This window comes from Taudactylus pleione, unplaced genomic scaffold (genome assembly GCF_031769625.1).
Source record: "Taudactylus pleione unplaced genomic scaffold, aTauple2 ptg000634l, whole genome shotgun sequence".
Classification (NCBI taxonomy): domain Eukaryota; kingdom Metazoa; phylum Chordata; class Amphibia; order Anura; family Myobatrachidae; genus Taudactylus; species Taudactylus pleione.
Genome location: NW_028285036.1, coordinates 2,473,457 through 2,486,737, shown reverse-complemented (window position 1 = coordinate 2,486,737; position 13,281 = coordinate 2,473,457). Strand labels below are relative to the sequence as shown.

The following is a 13,281-nucleotide window of genomic DNA, read 5'->3' as shown; positions in this document are numbered from 1 at the left end:
AAGACAAAACCTGCCTATACCTTCTAAAACCACAAGATGTCGCTAATTAGCGCTGTGTTTAATTATACCATTAATAAACCTCTAAGACAGTTGAATAGCGGTCCAACGTGCTAAAGATTATTATTCAGGTAAAAGTACAGATGTTACCACGCTATGATCTAACATTGAGCGCAAAATAAATTGTACAAACATTAGGTCATAAGGTACAGTCAATACATAGCGTGCGCTCTGGGACCAGTTACCGGCATCAATAATGAGACCTCCGTCGAACAGCATAACAGGAACACTGCAGACTGGCATCTTGTTTCAGAACACTTACATATATACCCGTACTGGGATAAGCAATACAATAGAATACGTTGGCAGGTTCTCATTGGTTCCTCTTCTTGCTTCTTCCGTTACGGTACAATTCATAGGTCAGTGCAAAGACACAACCCAGCCTCCAACAGCCTGATTGTGTCCACTTTCCCGCTGCATAATAAATCTAGTCTAAACTATGGCATACAACATTTCAAGAAGTTATTCTCTCTAACATTCATATTTCATAGCCGCATATTCTGATCTTCTCACCGATGCCACCGGAACGCTGTGGAAACAGAGTAGATCAGTACGGCACCAAACACAGTCCAATTGTCATTTACTAAGCCATAGTTACAGAAAACATTAATTTCTTTATATACTGACATTGCGTTTAAACCAAGTAATAATTATCCTTTTTGCGTTACGGGACCATTGCTTTTAAATGTAATGCGGGGAGAAACAGCACTGAATTGCGTTGTGCGTCTGAGGGTCGGTGGGGCACTCAGCGAGCAGCACTAAGCTGGAAGGGCATCTATGTGTGTGTGTGGCCATGCCAGTATGATTTTGGGAAGGATCACTAAAAAACTGACTGTATTCTGTTTAACATTGTGTGTATGAATTGCAGGGAATTTTGCTACTTTTCAAATATAAGTCTGTGTGATATTATATACATAAGTCCATGCATGATGGGCCACATGCACACACATACATACATGTAACTATATATGTATATATATATATACATACACATAAGCACACATGTATTTTTCTGATGTTTTTAAACTGCAATTGCAAAATGTGTTTATACAATGAATTTAGGACCTTATTCAGAGCCGGTCACTATTTGCGCTCGCTCGTTCAGAAAAAGGGGGTTGCTATTCAAATGAACCGTTCGCTCTTTGCGGTCTGTTGCCGCCTCTATGTCTGAACGAGCTAACAAAACATGCGGTCGTTTTTTTTATAAAAACGCCCCCTGGCCGCTCGCATCCTACGTCATGTCCGCTATTTATTAGATTAATCGAGTACATCGACCAGCGTATGAACTGCTCGCTATTCTTGTGGTTGGTTTCTCCTACCACAAATTTGCGAGTAGTTCGACTATAAAATAACCCAGTGACGTGGTCAGTGACGCTGCTGTATTAATTATGCACACCCATAAAACGCCCGTTTTGACCTTTAAGCACGCCTGCGTTCTGATCTCCACTCCCCGTTTACAAGCACCTTCCCCTGTTACCACCCACATACGCCTCCTCCTGTCACTCATATTAGCAGGCATTCGCTATTTAGTGAACAAACGATTTTCGCGCATGCGTATTACGATCCGTACGCATGCGCAGTTGGGCAAACATCGCTCGGAACGAACGAGCGGCCGCTTACCAGCGGCTCTGAATCAGGCCCTTAGTTCTCATACAGGGTGGAGGCTCCCAGCTGTGCTGTCGGAACCTCCCTGTTTATTCGGCCTGTTTTGGGTTGAAGATGGGCTCAAATGTGTAGCTCCATAGCTAGGGCTACATTACAATTGCCACAGCTCCTATATTCTTATGTAAGAATGCTCATAGCACCACAGTATATTGTGTCGTGTTATGGTATAGGGATTTTCTCCAGGATGGGCTTTGTATAGGGTTCCAAATGCTAATAAGTTATTGTTTGTGTTAAACCCTGTCTGCCTGTGTGTGAGGAAGGCTGACTATGTACCTTTTTTTTTTTACAAAATAGTGCTGTGAGATTTTATTTCTAAGATGGAGTCTTGTCGCCCTTTACAAGATAGCATTGCGCAGATTCCAATTGCAAACAGATTCTGTCTTCGCCAATTATCCGGTTTTGAGACCCTCAAATGGCAGGCGTTCCTTCGGGAACCACCAGCCACCCCTTGTGGTAGGGTCTCGTTCGCGCAAGCCCCAGTGAGCTTCCTGCTCTAATACAGCAGGAAGCTCACTACTGACATCACGTGTGATGTCAGTAGGGCCGCCCTCAAACGCCAGGCGTTCCTTAGGGAACGCCTCCATTTGGCCAGCCACCCCCCTGACCCGCCTACAAAACGGGGCGACTTGTTGAGCAACATCGACAGCCGCCCCGTTTGTAGCAAGCCCCGGAGTGAGTGAATTTCTCATTTGCTCCAGGGCACGCGCAGGTGCAGTGCGCACTCCGCGCGTGCGTACTGCCCGGCCATCGACCTGCTTGCGAGCACTATGTGCTTGCGAGCAGGTCTGAATCAGGCCCACAGTCTGGAACTGTGAGGTATGAGACAAAGACTGGAACTGTGAGGTATGAAGCACAGGCTAGAACTGTGAGATGTGAGGCACAGGCTGGCACTGTGAGGTATAAAGCACAGACTGAAATTGTGAAGTATGAAGCACAGTCTGGAACTGCGAGGTATGAGACACAGACTGGAACTGTGAGGTATGAAGCACATACTGAAACTGAGGTATGAAGCACAGACTGGAACTGATTAGTATTAAACACAAGCTGGAACTGTGAGGTATAAAATACAGACTGAAATTGTGAGGTATGAAGCAAAGACTGGAACTGTGGAGGTATGAGGCAAAGACTGCAACTGTGAGGTATGAGGCACAGACTGGTTCTGTGAGGTATGAAGCACAGGCTAGAACTGTGAGGTATGAGGCACAGATTGGAACTGTGAGGTATGAGACAGACTGGAACTGTGAGGTATGAAGCACAGGTTGTAACAGTAAGGTCTATAGCACAGACTGCAATAGCTGTAATATGGTAATGCAGCAGGAGGCATCACGCCTCCTGTATGCATTACTGATCCGAGCTGCATCAGATCATCTGCGTGTCCTTCGGCTGGCTGAGTGGCCATGGAGTCTCGTAAGCCGGCCGCCACAGATGAGTGAAAGAGGCCAGGAAATCTCTGTCAGCCGGAGAACCTGGCCTCTCCACTCCCCCCCCACCCCCAACGGTCGCGATACGCCTCCATTTTCCTCATAATCGTGAATTTGCGTGATCCCTATCACCCCCAAGTATGCAATAGTGGAACACGTCACCCCTATAATAATTCAGAGTAAATCACCTAAATACTTTGTTCTATAACAGCTGTAGACCACACTTTGTGACACTGTAACACTTGTGCAGTAAAGGGAACCTCAGATAAAAACAATGACAGTCATTTTAAACAGAACAATTTATTGTTACATACGTACTTAAAGGAGACTTTATTAAAAAAACAAAATATGGAAAGATTTATAACCCTCTGTGATTTGTGGTAGGAAAAATATAGCTTAGCTTAGAGAATATGGGTCAATTACTGTGTATGAGACATTGTGTTACTGGTCAGTCATTGTTACTGTATATGAGACATTGTGTTACTGGTCAGTCATTGTTACTGTGTATGAGATATTGTGTTACTGGTCAGTCATTGTTACTGTGTATGAGACACTGTGTTACTGCTTAGTCATTGTTACTGTGTATGATACATTGTGTTACTGGTCAGTCATTGTTACTGTGTATGATACACTGTGTTACTGGTCAGTCATTGTTACTGTGTATGAGATACTGTGTTACTGGTCAGTCATTGTTACTGTGTATGAGACATTGTGTTACTGGTCAGTCATTGTTACTGTGTATGAGACACTGTGTTACTGGTCAGTCATTGTTACTGTGTATGATACATTGTGTTACTGGTCAGTCATTGTTACTGTGTATGATACATTGTGTTACTGGTCAGTCATTGGTACTGTGTATGATACATTGTTTTACTGGTCAGTCATTGGTACTGTGTATGATACATTGTGTTACTGGTCAGTCATTGTTACTGTGTATGATACATTGTGTTACTGGTCAGTCATTGTTACTGTGTATGATACATTGTGTTACTGGTCAGTCATTGTTACTGTGTATGAGACATTGTGTTACTGGTCAGTCATTGGTACTGTGTATGATACATTGTGTTACTGGTCAGTCATTGTTACTGTGTATGATACATTGTGTTACAGGTCAGTCATTGTTACTGTGTATGATACATTGTGTTACTGGTCAGTCATTGTTACTGTGTATGAGACATTGTGTTACTGGTCAGTCACTGTTACTGTGTATGAGACATTGTGTTACTGGTCAGTCACTGTTACTGTGTATGAGGCGTTGTGTTACTGGTCAGTCACTGTTACTGTGTATGAGACATTGTGTTACTGGTCAGTCATTGTTACTGTGTATGAGGCATTGTGTTACTGGTCAGTCACTGTTACTGTGTATGATGCATTGTGTTACTGGTCAGTCATTGTTACTGTGTATGAGGCATTGTGTTACTGGTCAGTCACTGTTACTGTGTATGAGGCATTGTGTTACTGGTCAGTCATTGTTACTGTGTATGATACATTGTGTTACTGGTCAGTCACTGTTACTGTGTATGATACATTGTGTTACTGGTCAGTCACTGTTACTGTGTATGAGACATTGTGTTACTGGTCAGTCACTGTTACTGTGTATGATACATTGTGTTACTGGTCAGTCACTGTTACTGTGTATGAGACATTGTGTTACTGGTCAGTCACTGTTACTGTGTATGAGACATTGTGTTACTGGTCAGTCATTGTTACTGTGTATGAGACACTGTGTTACTGGTCAGTCATTGTTACTGTGTATGATACACTGTTACTGGTCAGTCATTGTTACTGTGTATGAGACACTGTGTTACTGGTCAGTCATTGTTACTGTGTATGATACACTGTTACTGGTCAGTCATTGTTACTGTATATGAGACATTGTGTTACTGGTCAGTCATTGTTACTGTGTATGAGATACTGTGTTACTGATCAGTCATTGTTACTGTGTATGATACATTGTGTTACTGGTCAGTCATTGTTACTGTGTATGAGACACTGTGTTACTGGTCAGTCATTGTTACTGTGTATGAGACACTGTGTTACTGGTCAGTCATTGTTACTGTGTATGAGACATTGTGTTACTGGTCAGTCATTGATACTGTGTATGAGACATTGTGTTACTGGTCAGTCATTGTTACTGTGTATGATACATTGTGTTACTGGTCAGTCATTGTTACTGTGTATGAGACATTGTGTTACTGGTCAGTCATTGTTACTGTGTATGAGACATTGTGTTACTGGTCAGTCATTGTTACTGTGTATGAGACATTGTGTTACTGGTCAGTCATTGTTACTGTGTATGAGATACTGTGTTACTGGTCAGTCATTGTTACTGTGTATGAGACACTGTGTTACTGGTCAGTCATTGTTACTGTGTATGAGACACTGTGTTACTGCTTAGTCATTGTTACTGTGTATGATACACTGTTACTGGTCAGTCATTGTTACTGTGTATGATACACTGTGTTACTGGTCAGTCATTGTTACTGTGTATGAGATACTGTGTTACTGGTCAGTCATTGTTACTGTGTATGAGATACTGTGTTACTGGTCAGTCATTGTTACTGTGTATGAGATACTGTGTTACTGGTCAGTCATTGTTACTGTGTATGAGATATTGTGTTACTGGTCTGTCATTGTTACTGTGTATGAGATATTGTGTTACTGGTCAGTCATTGTTACTGTGTATGAGACATTGTGTTACTGGTCAGTCATTGTTACTGTGTATGAGACATTGTGTTACTGGTCAGTCATTGTTTCTGTGTATGAGATATTGTGTTACTGGTCAGTCATTGTTACTGTGTATGAGACACTGTGTTACTGGTCAGTCATTGTTACTGTGTATGAGACATTGTGTTACTGGTCAGTCATTGTTACTGTGTATGAGATATTGTGTTACTGGTCAGTCATTGTTACTGTGTATGAGATATTGTGTTACTGGTCTGTCATTGTTACTGTGTATGAGATATTGTGTTACTGGTCAGTCATTGTTACTGTGTATGAGACATTGTGTTACTGGTCAGTCATTGTTACTGTGTATGAGACATTGTGTTACTGGTCAGTCATTGTTTCTGTGTATGAGATATTGTGTTACTGGTCAGTCATTGTTACTGTGTATGAGACACTGTGTTACTGGTCAGTCATTGTTACTGTGTATGAGACATTGTGTTACTGGTCAGTCATTGTTACTGTGTATGATACATTGTGTTACTGGTCAGTCATTGTTACTGTGTATGAGACATTGTGTTACTGGTCAGTCATTGTTACTGTGTATGAGACATTGTGTTACTGGTCAGTCATTGTTACTTTGTATGAGACACTGTGTTACTGGTCAGTCATTGTTACTGTGTATGAGACACTGTGTTACTGCTCAGTCATTGTTACTGTGTACGATACATTGTGTTACTGGTCAGTCATTGTTACTGTGTATGAGATACTGTGTTACTGGTCAGTCATTGTTACTGTCTATGAGACATTGTGTTACTGGTCAGTCATTGTTACTGTGTATGAGACACTGTGTTACTGGTCAGTCATTGTTACTGTGTATGAGACATTGTGTTACTGGTCAGTCATTGTTACTTTGTATGAGACACTGTGTTACTGGTCAGTCATTGTTACTGTGTATGAGACACTGTGTTACTGCTCAGTCATTGTTACTGTGTACGATACATTGTGTTACTGGTCAGTCATTGTTACTGTGTATGAGATACTGTGTTACTGGTCAGTCATTGTTACTGTCTATGAGACATTGTGTTACTGGTCAGTCATTGTTACTGTGTATGATACATTGTGTTACTGGTCAGTCATTGTTACTTTGTATGAGACACTGTGTTACTGGTCAGTCATTGTTACTGTGTATGAGACACTGTGTTACTGCTCAGTCATTGTTACTGTGTACGATACATTGTGTTACTGGTCAGTCATTGTTACTGTGTATGAGATACTGTGTTACTGGTCAGTCATTGTTACTGTCTATGAGACATTGTGTTACTGGTCAGTCATTGTTACTGTGTATGATACATTGAGTTACTGGTCAGTCATTGTTACTGTGTATGAGACATTGTGTTACTGGTCAGTCATTGTTACTGTGTATGAGACACTATTACTGGTCAGTCATTGTTACTGTGTATGAGACACTGTGTTACTGGTCAGTCATTGTTACTGTGTATGAGATACTGTGTTACTGGTCAGTCATTGTTACTGTGTATGATACATTGTGTTACTGCTCAGTCATTGTTACTGTGTATGAGACATTGTGTTACTCGTCAGTCATTGTTACTGTGTATGAGACTATTACTGGTCAGTCATTGTTACTGTGTATGAGACACTGTGTTACTGGTCAGTCATTGTTACTGTGTATGAGACACTATTACTGGTCAGTCATTGTTACTGTGTATGAGACACTGTGTTACTGGTCAGTCATTGTTACTGTGTATGAGATACTGTGTTACTGGTCAGTCATTGTTACTGTGTATGATACATTGAGTTACTGGTCAGTCATTGTTACTGTGTATGAGACATTGTGTTACTGGTCAGTCATTGTTACTGTGTATGAGACACTATTACTGGTCAGTCATTGTTACTGTGTATGAGATACTGTGTTACTGGTCAGTCATTGTTACTGTGTATGATACATTGTGTTACTGCTCAGTCATTGTTACTGTGTATGATACATTGTGTTACTGCTCAGTCATTGTTACTGTGTATGAGACATTGTGTTACTGCTCAGTCATTGTTACTGTGTATGAGACATTGTGTTACTGGTCAGTCATTGTTACTGTGTATGAGACACTATTACTGGTCAGTCATTGTTACTGTGTATGAGACACTGTGTTACTGGTCAGTCATTGTTACTGTGTATGAGATACTGTGTTACTGGTCAGTCATTGTTACTGTGTATGATACATTGTGTTACTGCTCAGTCATTGTTACTGTGTATGAGACATTGTGTTACTCGTCAGTCATTGTTACTGTGTATGAGACACTATTACTGGTCAGTCATTGTTACTGTGTATGAGACACTGTGTTACTGGTCAGTCATTGTTACTGTGTATGAGACACTATTACTGGTCAGTCATTGTTACTGTGTATGAGACACTGTGTTACTGGTCAGTCATTGTTACTGTGTATGAGATACTGTGTTACTGGTCAGTCATTGTTACTGTGTATGATACATTGAGTTACTGGTCAGTCATTGTTACTGTGTATGAGACACTGTGTTACTGGTCAGTCATTGTTACTGTGTATGAGATACTGTGTTACTGGTCAGTCATTGTTACTGTGTATGATACATTGAGTTACTGGTCAGTCATTGTTACTGTGTATGAGACATTGTGTTACTGGTCAGTCATTGTTACTGTGTATGAGACACTATTACTGGTCAGTCATTGTTACTGTGTATGAGATACTGTGTTACTGGTCAGTCATTGTTACTGTGTATGATACATTGTGTTACTGCTCAGTCATTGTTACTGTGTATGATACATTGTGTTACTGCTCAGTCATTGTTACTGTGTATGATACATTGTGTTACTGGTCTGTCATTGTTACTGTGTATGATACATTGTGTTACTGGTCTGTCATTGTTACTGTGTATGAGACACTGTGTTACTGGTCAGTCATTGTTACTGTGTATGAGATATTGTGTTACTATGTATGAGATACTGTGTTACTGGTCAGTCATTGTTGGTTACAGATATTTTCTGCACAAAAAAAAATATGCCCAAAAACAAGCAATAAGCTGCTTTCAAAAAAAAGAAGCAACTTGCAAAGAAAAGAAGCCCAATTCCGCTTGTATAAGCGGACTTGGCAACTATGAATATGGTGCGCACTGGCTGACAGACAGATATTGCAACCAATCACAGCTGTCAGAGAGTCAGAGGCGGGAAACCCCCATAGAGATGTATATTTATAGATTTATAATGAAAATTTTTAACACACCAACATGGGAACATCCAGTCATGTGGTTACACAGGGGAAGGGGCTCAGTTGTAGCCCCACCTAATGCTTCATTCTATTGGCTAATGGTCCTACCAGTTATATTTCTCTCCCTGTGCAGAGGAGAGATTTCTCTGGGCAGATTCTTATGGTAATTTCTTCCAGCCACTGACTCCCCCACATATAGTTATACAACCTCCCACTACACATAATGCAGCATGAAGGGGCTCAGTGAGGGCGGCAGTGTAGGTGTGTAAGTGTCTGATGGGGTCACACAGAGAATAAAAGGACAGCTGTCCTGCCTCATAATCCAGGTATATCCTCACTCTGTCACAGGGGATATTATCAGGTAACCGGATCTCTGTACTGTCATGTATCACTGAGTACTGATTATTATACCTACACACACACCAGGACTTGTTATTATATCCAATGTATGACTGAACTCCTGTCCTGTCTATACTGGGATAACACATCCCCACCCTCCACCACACTGATGTACTGACATCCACTTCCCAGTAATGTCGCCCTGAGGAGAATCCCCTGGAGCTTATTATCTGACTACACTGAAATCTCTTTGGTGTTACTGGGTGATTCTGCTTTATCTGTGACCATGATGCAGTTTTTCTATAACTTGATATCTGTATATTATTACCAGCTGTGGTTACATCCAGTAATATGTCTGTAGGTTCCTGCACATAGATCCCTGTATTTATACCTGTTATTATATCAGATAATGTGTGTAATTTCCCTGAGATGAGACCCACATCCAGATCTCCTGCACCACGGACCTGGTTATCATGTCTCTCTGTGTCCTCAGTATCACACAAGTCACCTGTGTCTGGTTCCTGTAAGACAGTCACTGGATCAGACATGTTACACAGCTCCTCAATGTGACGCATCTTCCTGGACAGCTCGTCCTTCTTTATTTCCAGCTGCTGGATCAGATCAGAGACTGAGAGTGAAACGCGCTGTTCCTGCCTGGAGATCTCACTCAGGACTCTCTTCTCCAGGTCTTCCAGCTGTCTCCTGATGTCTCTAAACAGGGCAGTGACTGTCTCTGTTACACCAGCTGCTTTTCCCTGATCTTCTCTCCTGCACTCCTGCAGACTCTGGACTCTTTTCTCAGTCTCTGCTCTCGTTGTGCTCAGTTTCTGCAGAACATTTCTCAGCTTATCCTTCTTCTTCTTCTTCTTGGAGGCCTCATCCAGCGACTCCACCAGGTGTCCCCGATGTTCTCCAGCCAAACTACAGGACACACAGATACAGGCAGCATCCTCAGTGCAGTAATACTCCAGGATCTTCTTATGGACGGAGCATGTCCCTTTCCCCAGGGAAGTGGTGGGATCAGATAAGACATGTTCTGCTGAACTGCTGTGTACTCTCAGGTGTTTATCACACAGAGAAGCCTCACACAGCAGACAGGATTTAGCAGCAGGCACAGGAAAGTCCACACAGTAAGTGCAGAAGATCCCAGTCTCCTCCTGATCTGGCTGAGACAGGAAACTCCCCACTATTTTACACAGGTTTATGCTCCGTATCAGTACAGGACGCCTCTTGAACTTTGCTCTGCATTCAGGACACCTATAAACTCCAGACCCCTCCTGTGTATCCAGCACACGATCAATACAGCCCCGGCAGAAGTTGTGGCCACATCTCAGGGTTACAGGATCTGTATAAAGGCTCAGGCAGATGGAACAGACCAGCTCCTGTCCCAGATCAGCAGACGCCATCGCTGGCAGCAGGAGAGAGAAATGAAAGTGAACTCTGACACTCAGATACCAGTGTGGTCACATTCTGCACACAGGGCGAGGCTGAGCTGACTCAGATTATAGCCACAGGCTCAGTTACAGTAAAGCTGGGTACACACTAGACTGACTTATGTACTGATTGGTAAGTGCATACAAAGGCAATGTGTCTGCACTGACATCACAGCTGGGCAGGCATATAAATTTGCCAGCCTGGTTGAGCAGTATGTGTACGGGCAATTGGCTGGTCACCAGTACACATCTAGTTCTACATAGAAAACTCCAATTAAAGCGCTTCCAAAGCTGCAGAAGTTTTTCACAAATGAACAGTTCAATCTACTGCTCCAAACATGGAAGGGAGAACAAGTGACATATAATAGCGCTGCTATTAATGTTCTTATTCCTATATAATCCTTTCAAAAACAAATTTCATAAAGTGGGAACACAGACATTAAATACTTTTCTTGTATTCACAATCACCATCCACCAAACTAAAATAATTCAAGGATTTCTAATGTCCCATTCAATATCAGAAAGAGTCGTATATCCCCTCATATAATTATTTTCTTACAGAGGTAGTTTGTATCTTGTATGAAAAAAATAACCGTCGGGAGATTAGGAAGAGGGCCCAGCGAAGAAGGACGAGAGCATGCTGGACCAAGGAGTGGCTTCTACAAAGGGATACCCACTCTCACATGTCCCTGCTGATGGAGATCAAGGAGAACAACTCGGACGACTATTGGAACTACCTGCGCGTGGATGACGCCAGCTTCCAAGAATTGCTGCATCTGGTGACCCCCCACATCCAGAGACAGGACACAAGGTGGTGGAGGGCAATCCCTGCTGAAGATAGACTGGTGGCTACCCTAAGGTACCTGGCTACAGGAAGGTCACTAGAAGACCTAAAGTTTGGGACACTCATCTCACCTCAGTCCTTGGGCGTCATCATTCCGGAGACCTGCAAAGCCATCGTAAAAGTGCTACAGTACCAGTATTGCAAGGTAAGTTAAAAAAAAACACCACACATTGTTTTCTTGTGTAAAGAAATTATTATTTTTTTTTCTCAACATAAAGAAAAAAATAGCCTTCATTTAGTACAATGTGCACTGACCTGCAGGCAACTGAAAGTGTACACTAAACTGTGTGCAATATCCTTTTTTTATAACAATTTTACAAAAGAACATTATCACCAAATTTTATGAATCCCAATAGGTAGCCGGCTGTATGTGATAGGGTGGGTCAGACGCCAGTTTGAACAGGCCAATACACATATGGCACAAGTATACATTGTGGCCCCGGCTTCCAGAAATGTGTACTTGTGCCATGTGTGTAGTGACCTTGTTCAAATGGCGTCATCACCACCCTATCCCATGCAGCAAGCACCTATTAGAAATCATAAAATTTGGTGACATTAAAAGCAAGACAAAAAAACAACCAAATTAAATATCACCAAATTTTATGAATCCCAATAGGTAGCTGGCTGTATGTGATAGGGTGGGTCAGATGCCAGTTTGAACAGGTCAATACACACATGGCACAAGTACACATTGTGGCCCGGCTTCCAGCAATGTGTACTTGTGCCATGTGCGTAGTGACCTTGTCCAAATGGCGTCATCACCACCCTATCCCATGCAGCAAGCACCTATTAGAAATCATAAAATTTGGTGATATTAAAAGCAAGAAAAAATCTACATCTCTGTATATTGGGGCGACTCATCTGCTGCATCCAGCAGAGCATTATACAAGGTGGTGCTGGTGCTTGGGGTGCTTGGTGGGGGAGTAATATCTAACTGGGCAGGGGGGGGCGGACATACCTATTTGGGGCAGGGGAAAATAGCATTGGATCTGCAATGTATGTAGAATTTGTGAGATTTTTGCTCATACAGCGACTCAACAGGTCGTGGGTTAACCATAGAAAATTTCTTTGGATAGCCGTATCCAGATTTCTCAATGTGCTGTTCACATGAGCTGTGAAATCATCTATTGCATCTGGGGGTTTCTGCAGCAGCCGTTCTGCGTTTTGTAAAAAATGGTCCTCACGTTCTGTAACATTCTCCTTTCTCCCTTGTTTTTTTTTCTTTTTTGGGGTTGTTGAGAAGATGAGGGTCCAGGTGGAAGTGGAGTTTCCACTTGTGTGCTATTCTCCGGCTCACTGTCAACACCGAGCAGACTGAGGTCTGGTGTGGATGATAAATCAGGGTGTTGGGTGGGAGTCTATATAGGAAAAAAAGATATAAAAATATATTATAGTCATGTTTTAACCCCTTTTTTACTATTTTTACAGTTTCCTAACACCGTGGAGGAGTGGACTAGCATCGCGGAAGATTTTGAACAACGTTGGAATTTCCCTAACTGCAGAGGAGCCATCGATGGGAAACACATCCGCATCAACCCACCTGCCAACACCGGATCATATTACTACAACTACAAAGGATTCTTCAGCATTGTTCTCATGG

General features: G+C 42.2%; 1 protein-coding gene across 3 annotated transcripts; it reads right to left on the bottom strand.

Annotated features, from left to right (window-relative positions):
• Positions 1-557: 557 nt before the first annotated feature.
• LOC148479177 (E3 ubiquitin/ISG15 ligase TRIM25-like) lies at positions 558-10,810 on the bottom strand. 3 transcript variants are annotated; one of them, XM_088454817.1, is made up of 2 exons: positions 9,796-10,810; positions 558-586 (listed from the first exon to the last, which is right to left on the bottom strand). In XM_088454817.1, the coding sequence occupies exons 1-2, from the start codon at positions 10,808-10,810 to the stop codon at positions 567-569; spliced, it is 1,035 nt and encodes a 344-aa protein (XP_088310943.1). In that variant the 3' UTR covers positions 558-566. The 3 variants fall into 3 exon arrangements, with proteins under 3 accessions (XP_088310943.1, XP_088310942.1, XP_088310940.1); XM_088454816.1 differs by lacking the exon at positions 558-586 and having other exon boundaries at positions 9,224-10,401; positions 10,534-10,810; XM_088454814.1 differs by lacking the exon at positions 558-586 and having other exon boundaries at positions 9,224-10,451; positions 10,578-10,810.
• Between the last annotated feature and the right edge of the window lie 2,471 nt (positions 10,811-13,281).

Bases quoted from the DNA above. Each gene is read 5' to 3' on its own strand.
- LOC148479177 (XM_088454814.1), bottom strand. From the start codon at position 10,810: ATGGCGTCTGCTGATCTGGGACAGGAGCTGGTCTGTTCCATCTGCCTG. The intron at 10,452-10,577 runs GTCTCAGCCAGA...GAGAGTACACAG, and splicing joins AAAATAGTGGGGAGTTTCCT to CAGTTCAGCAGAACATGTCT.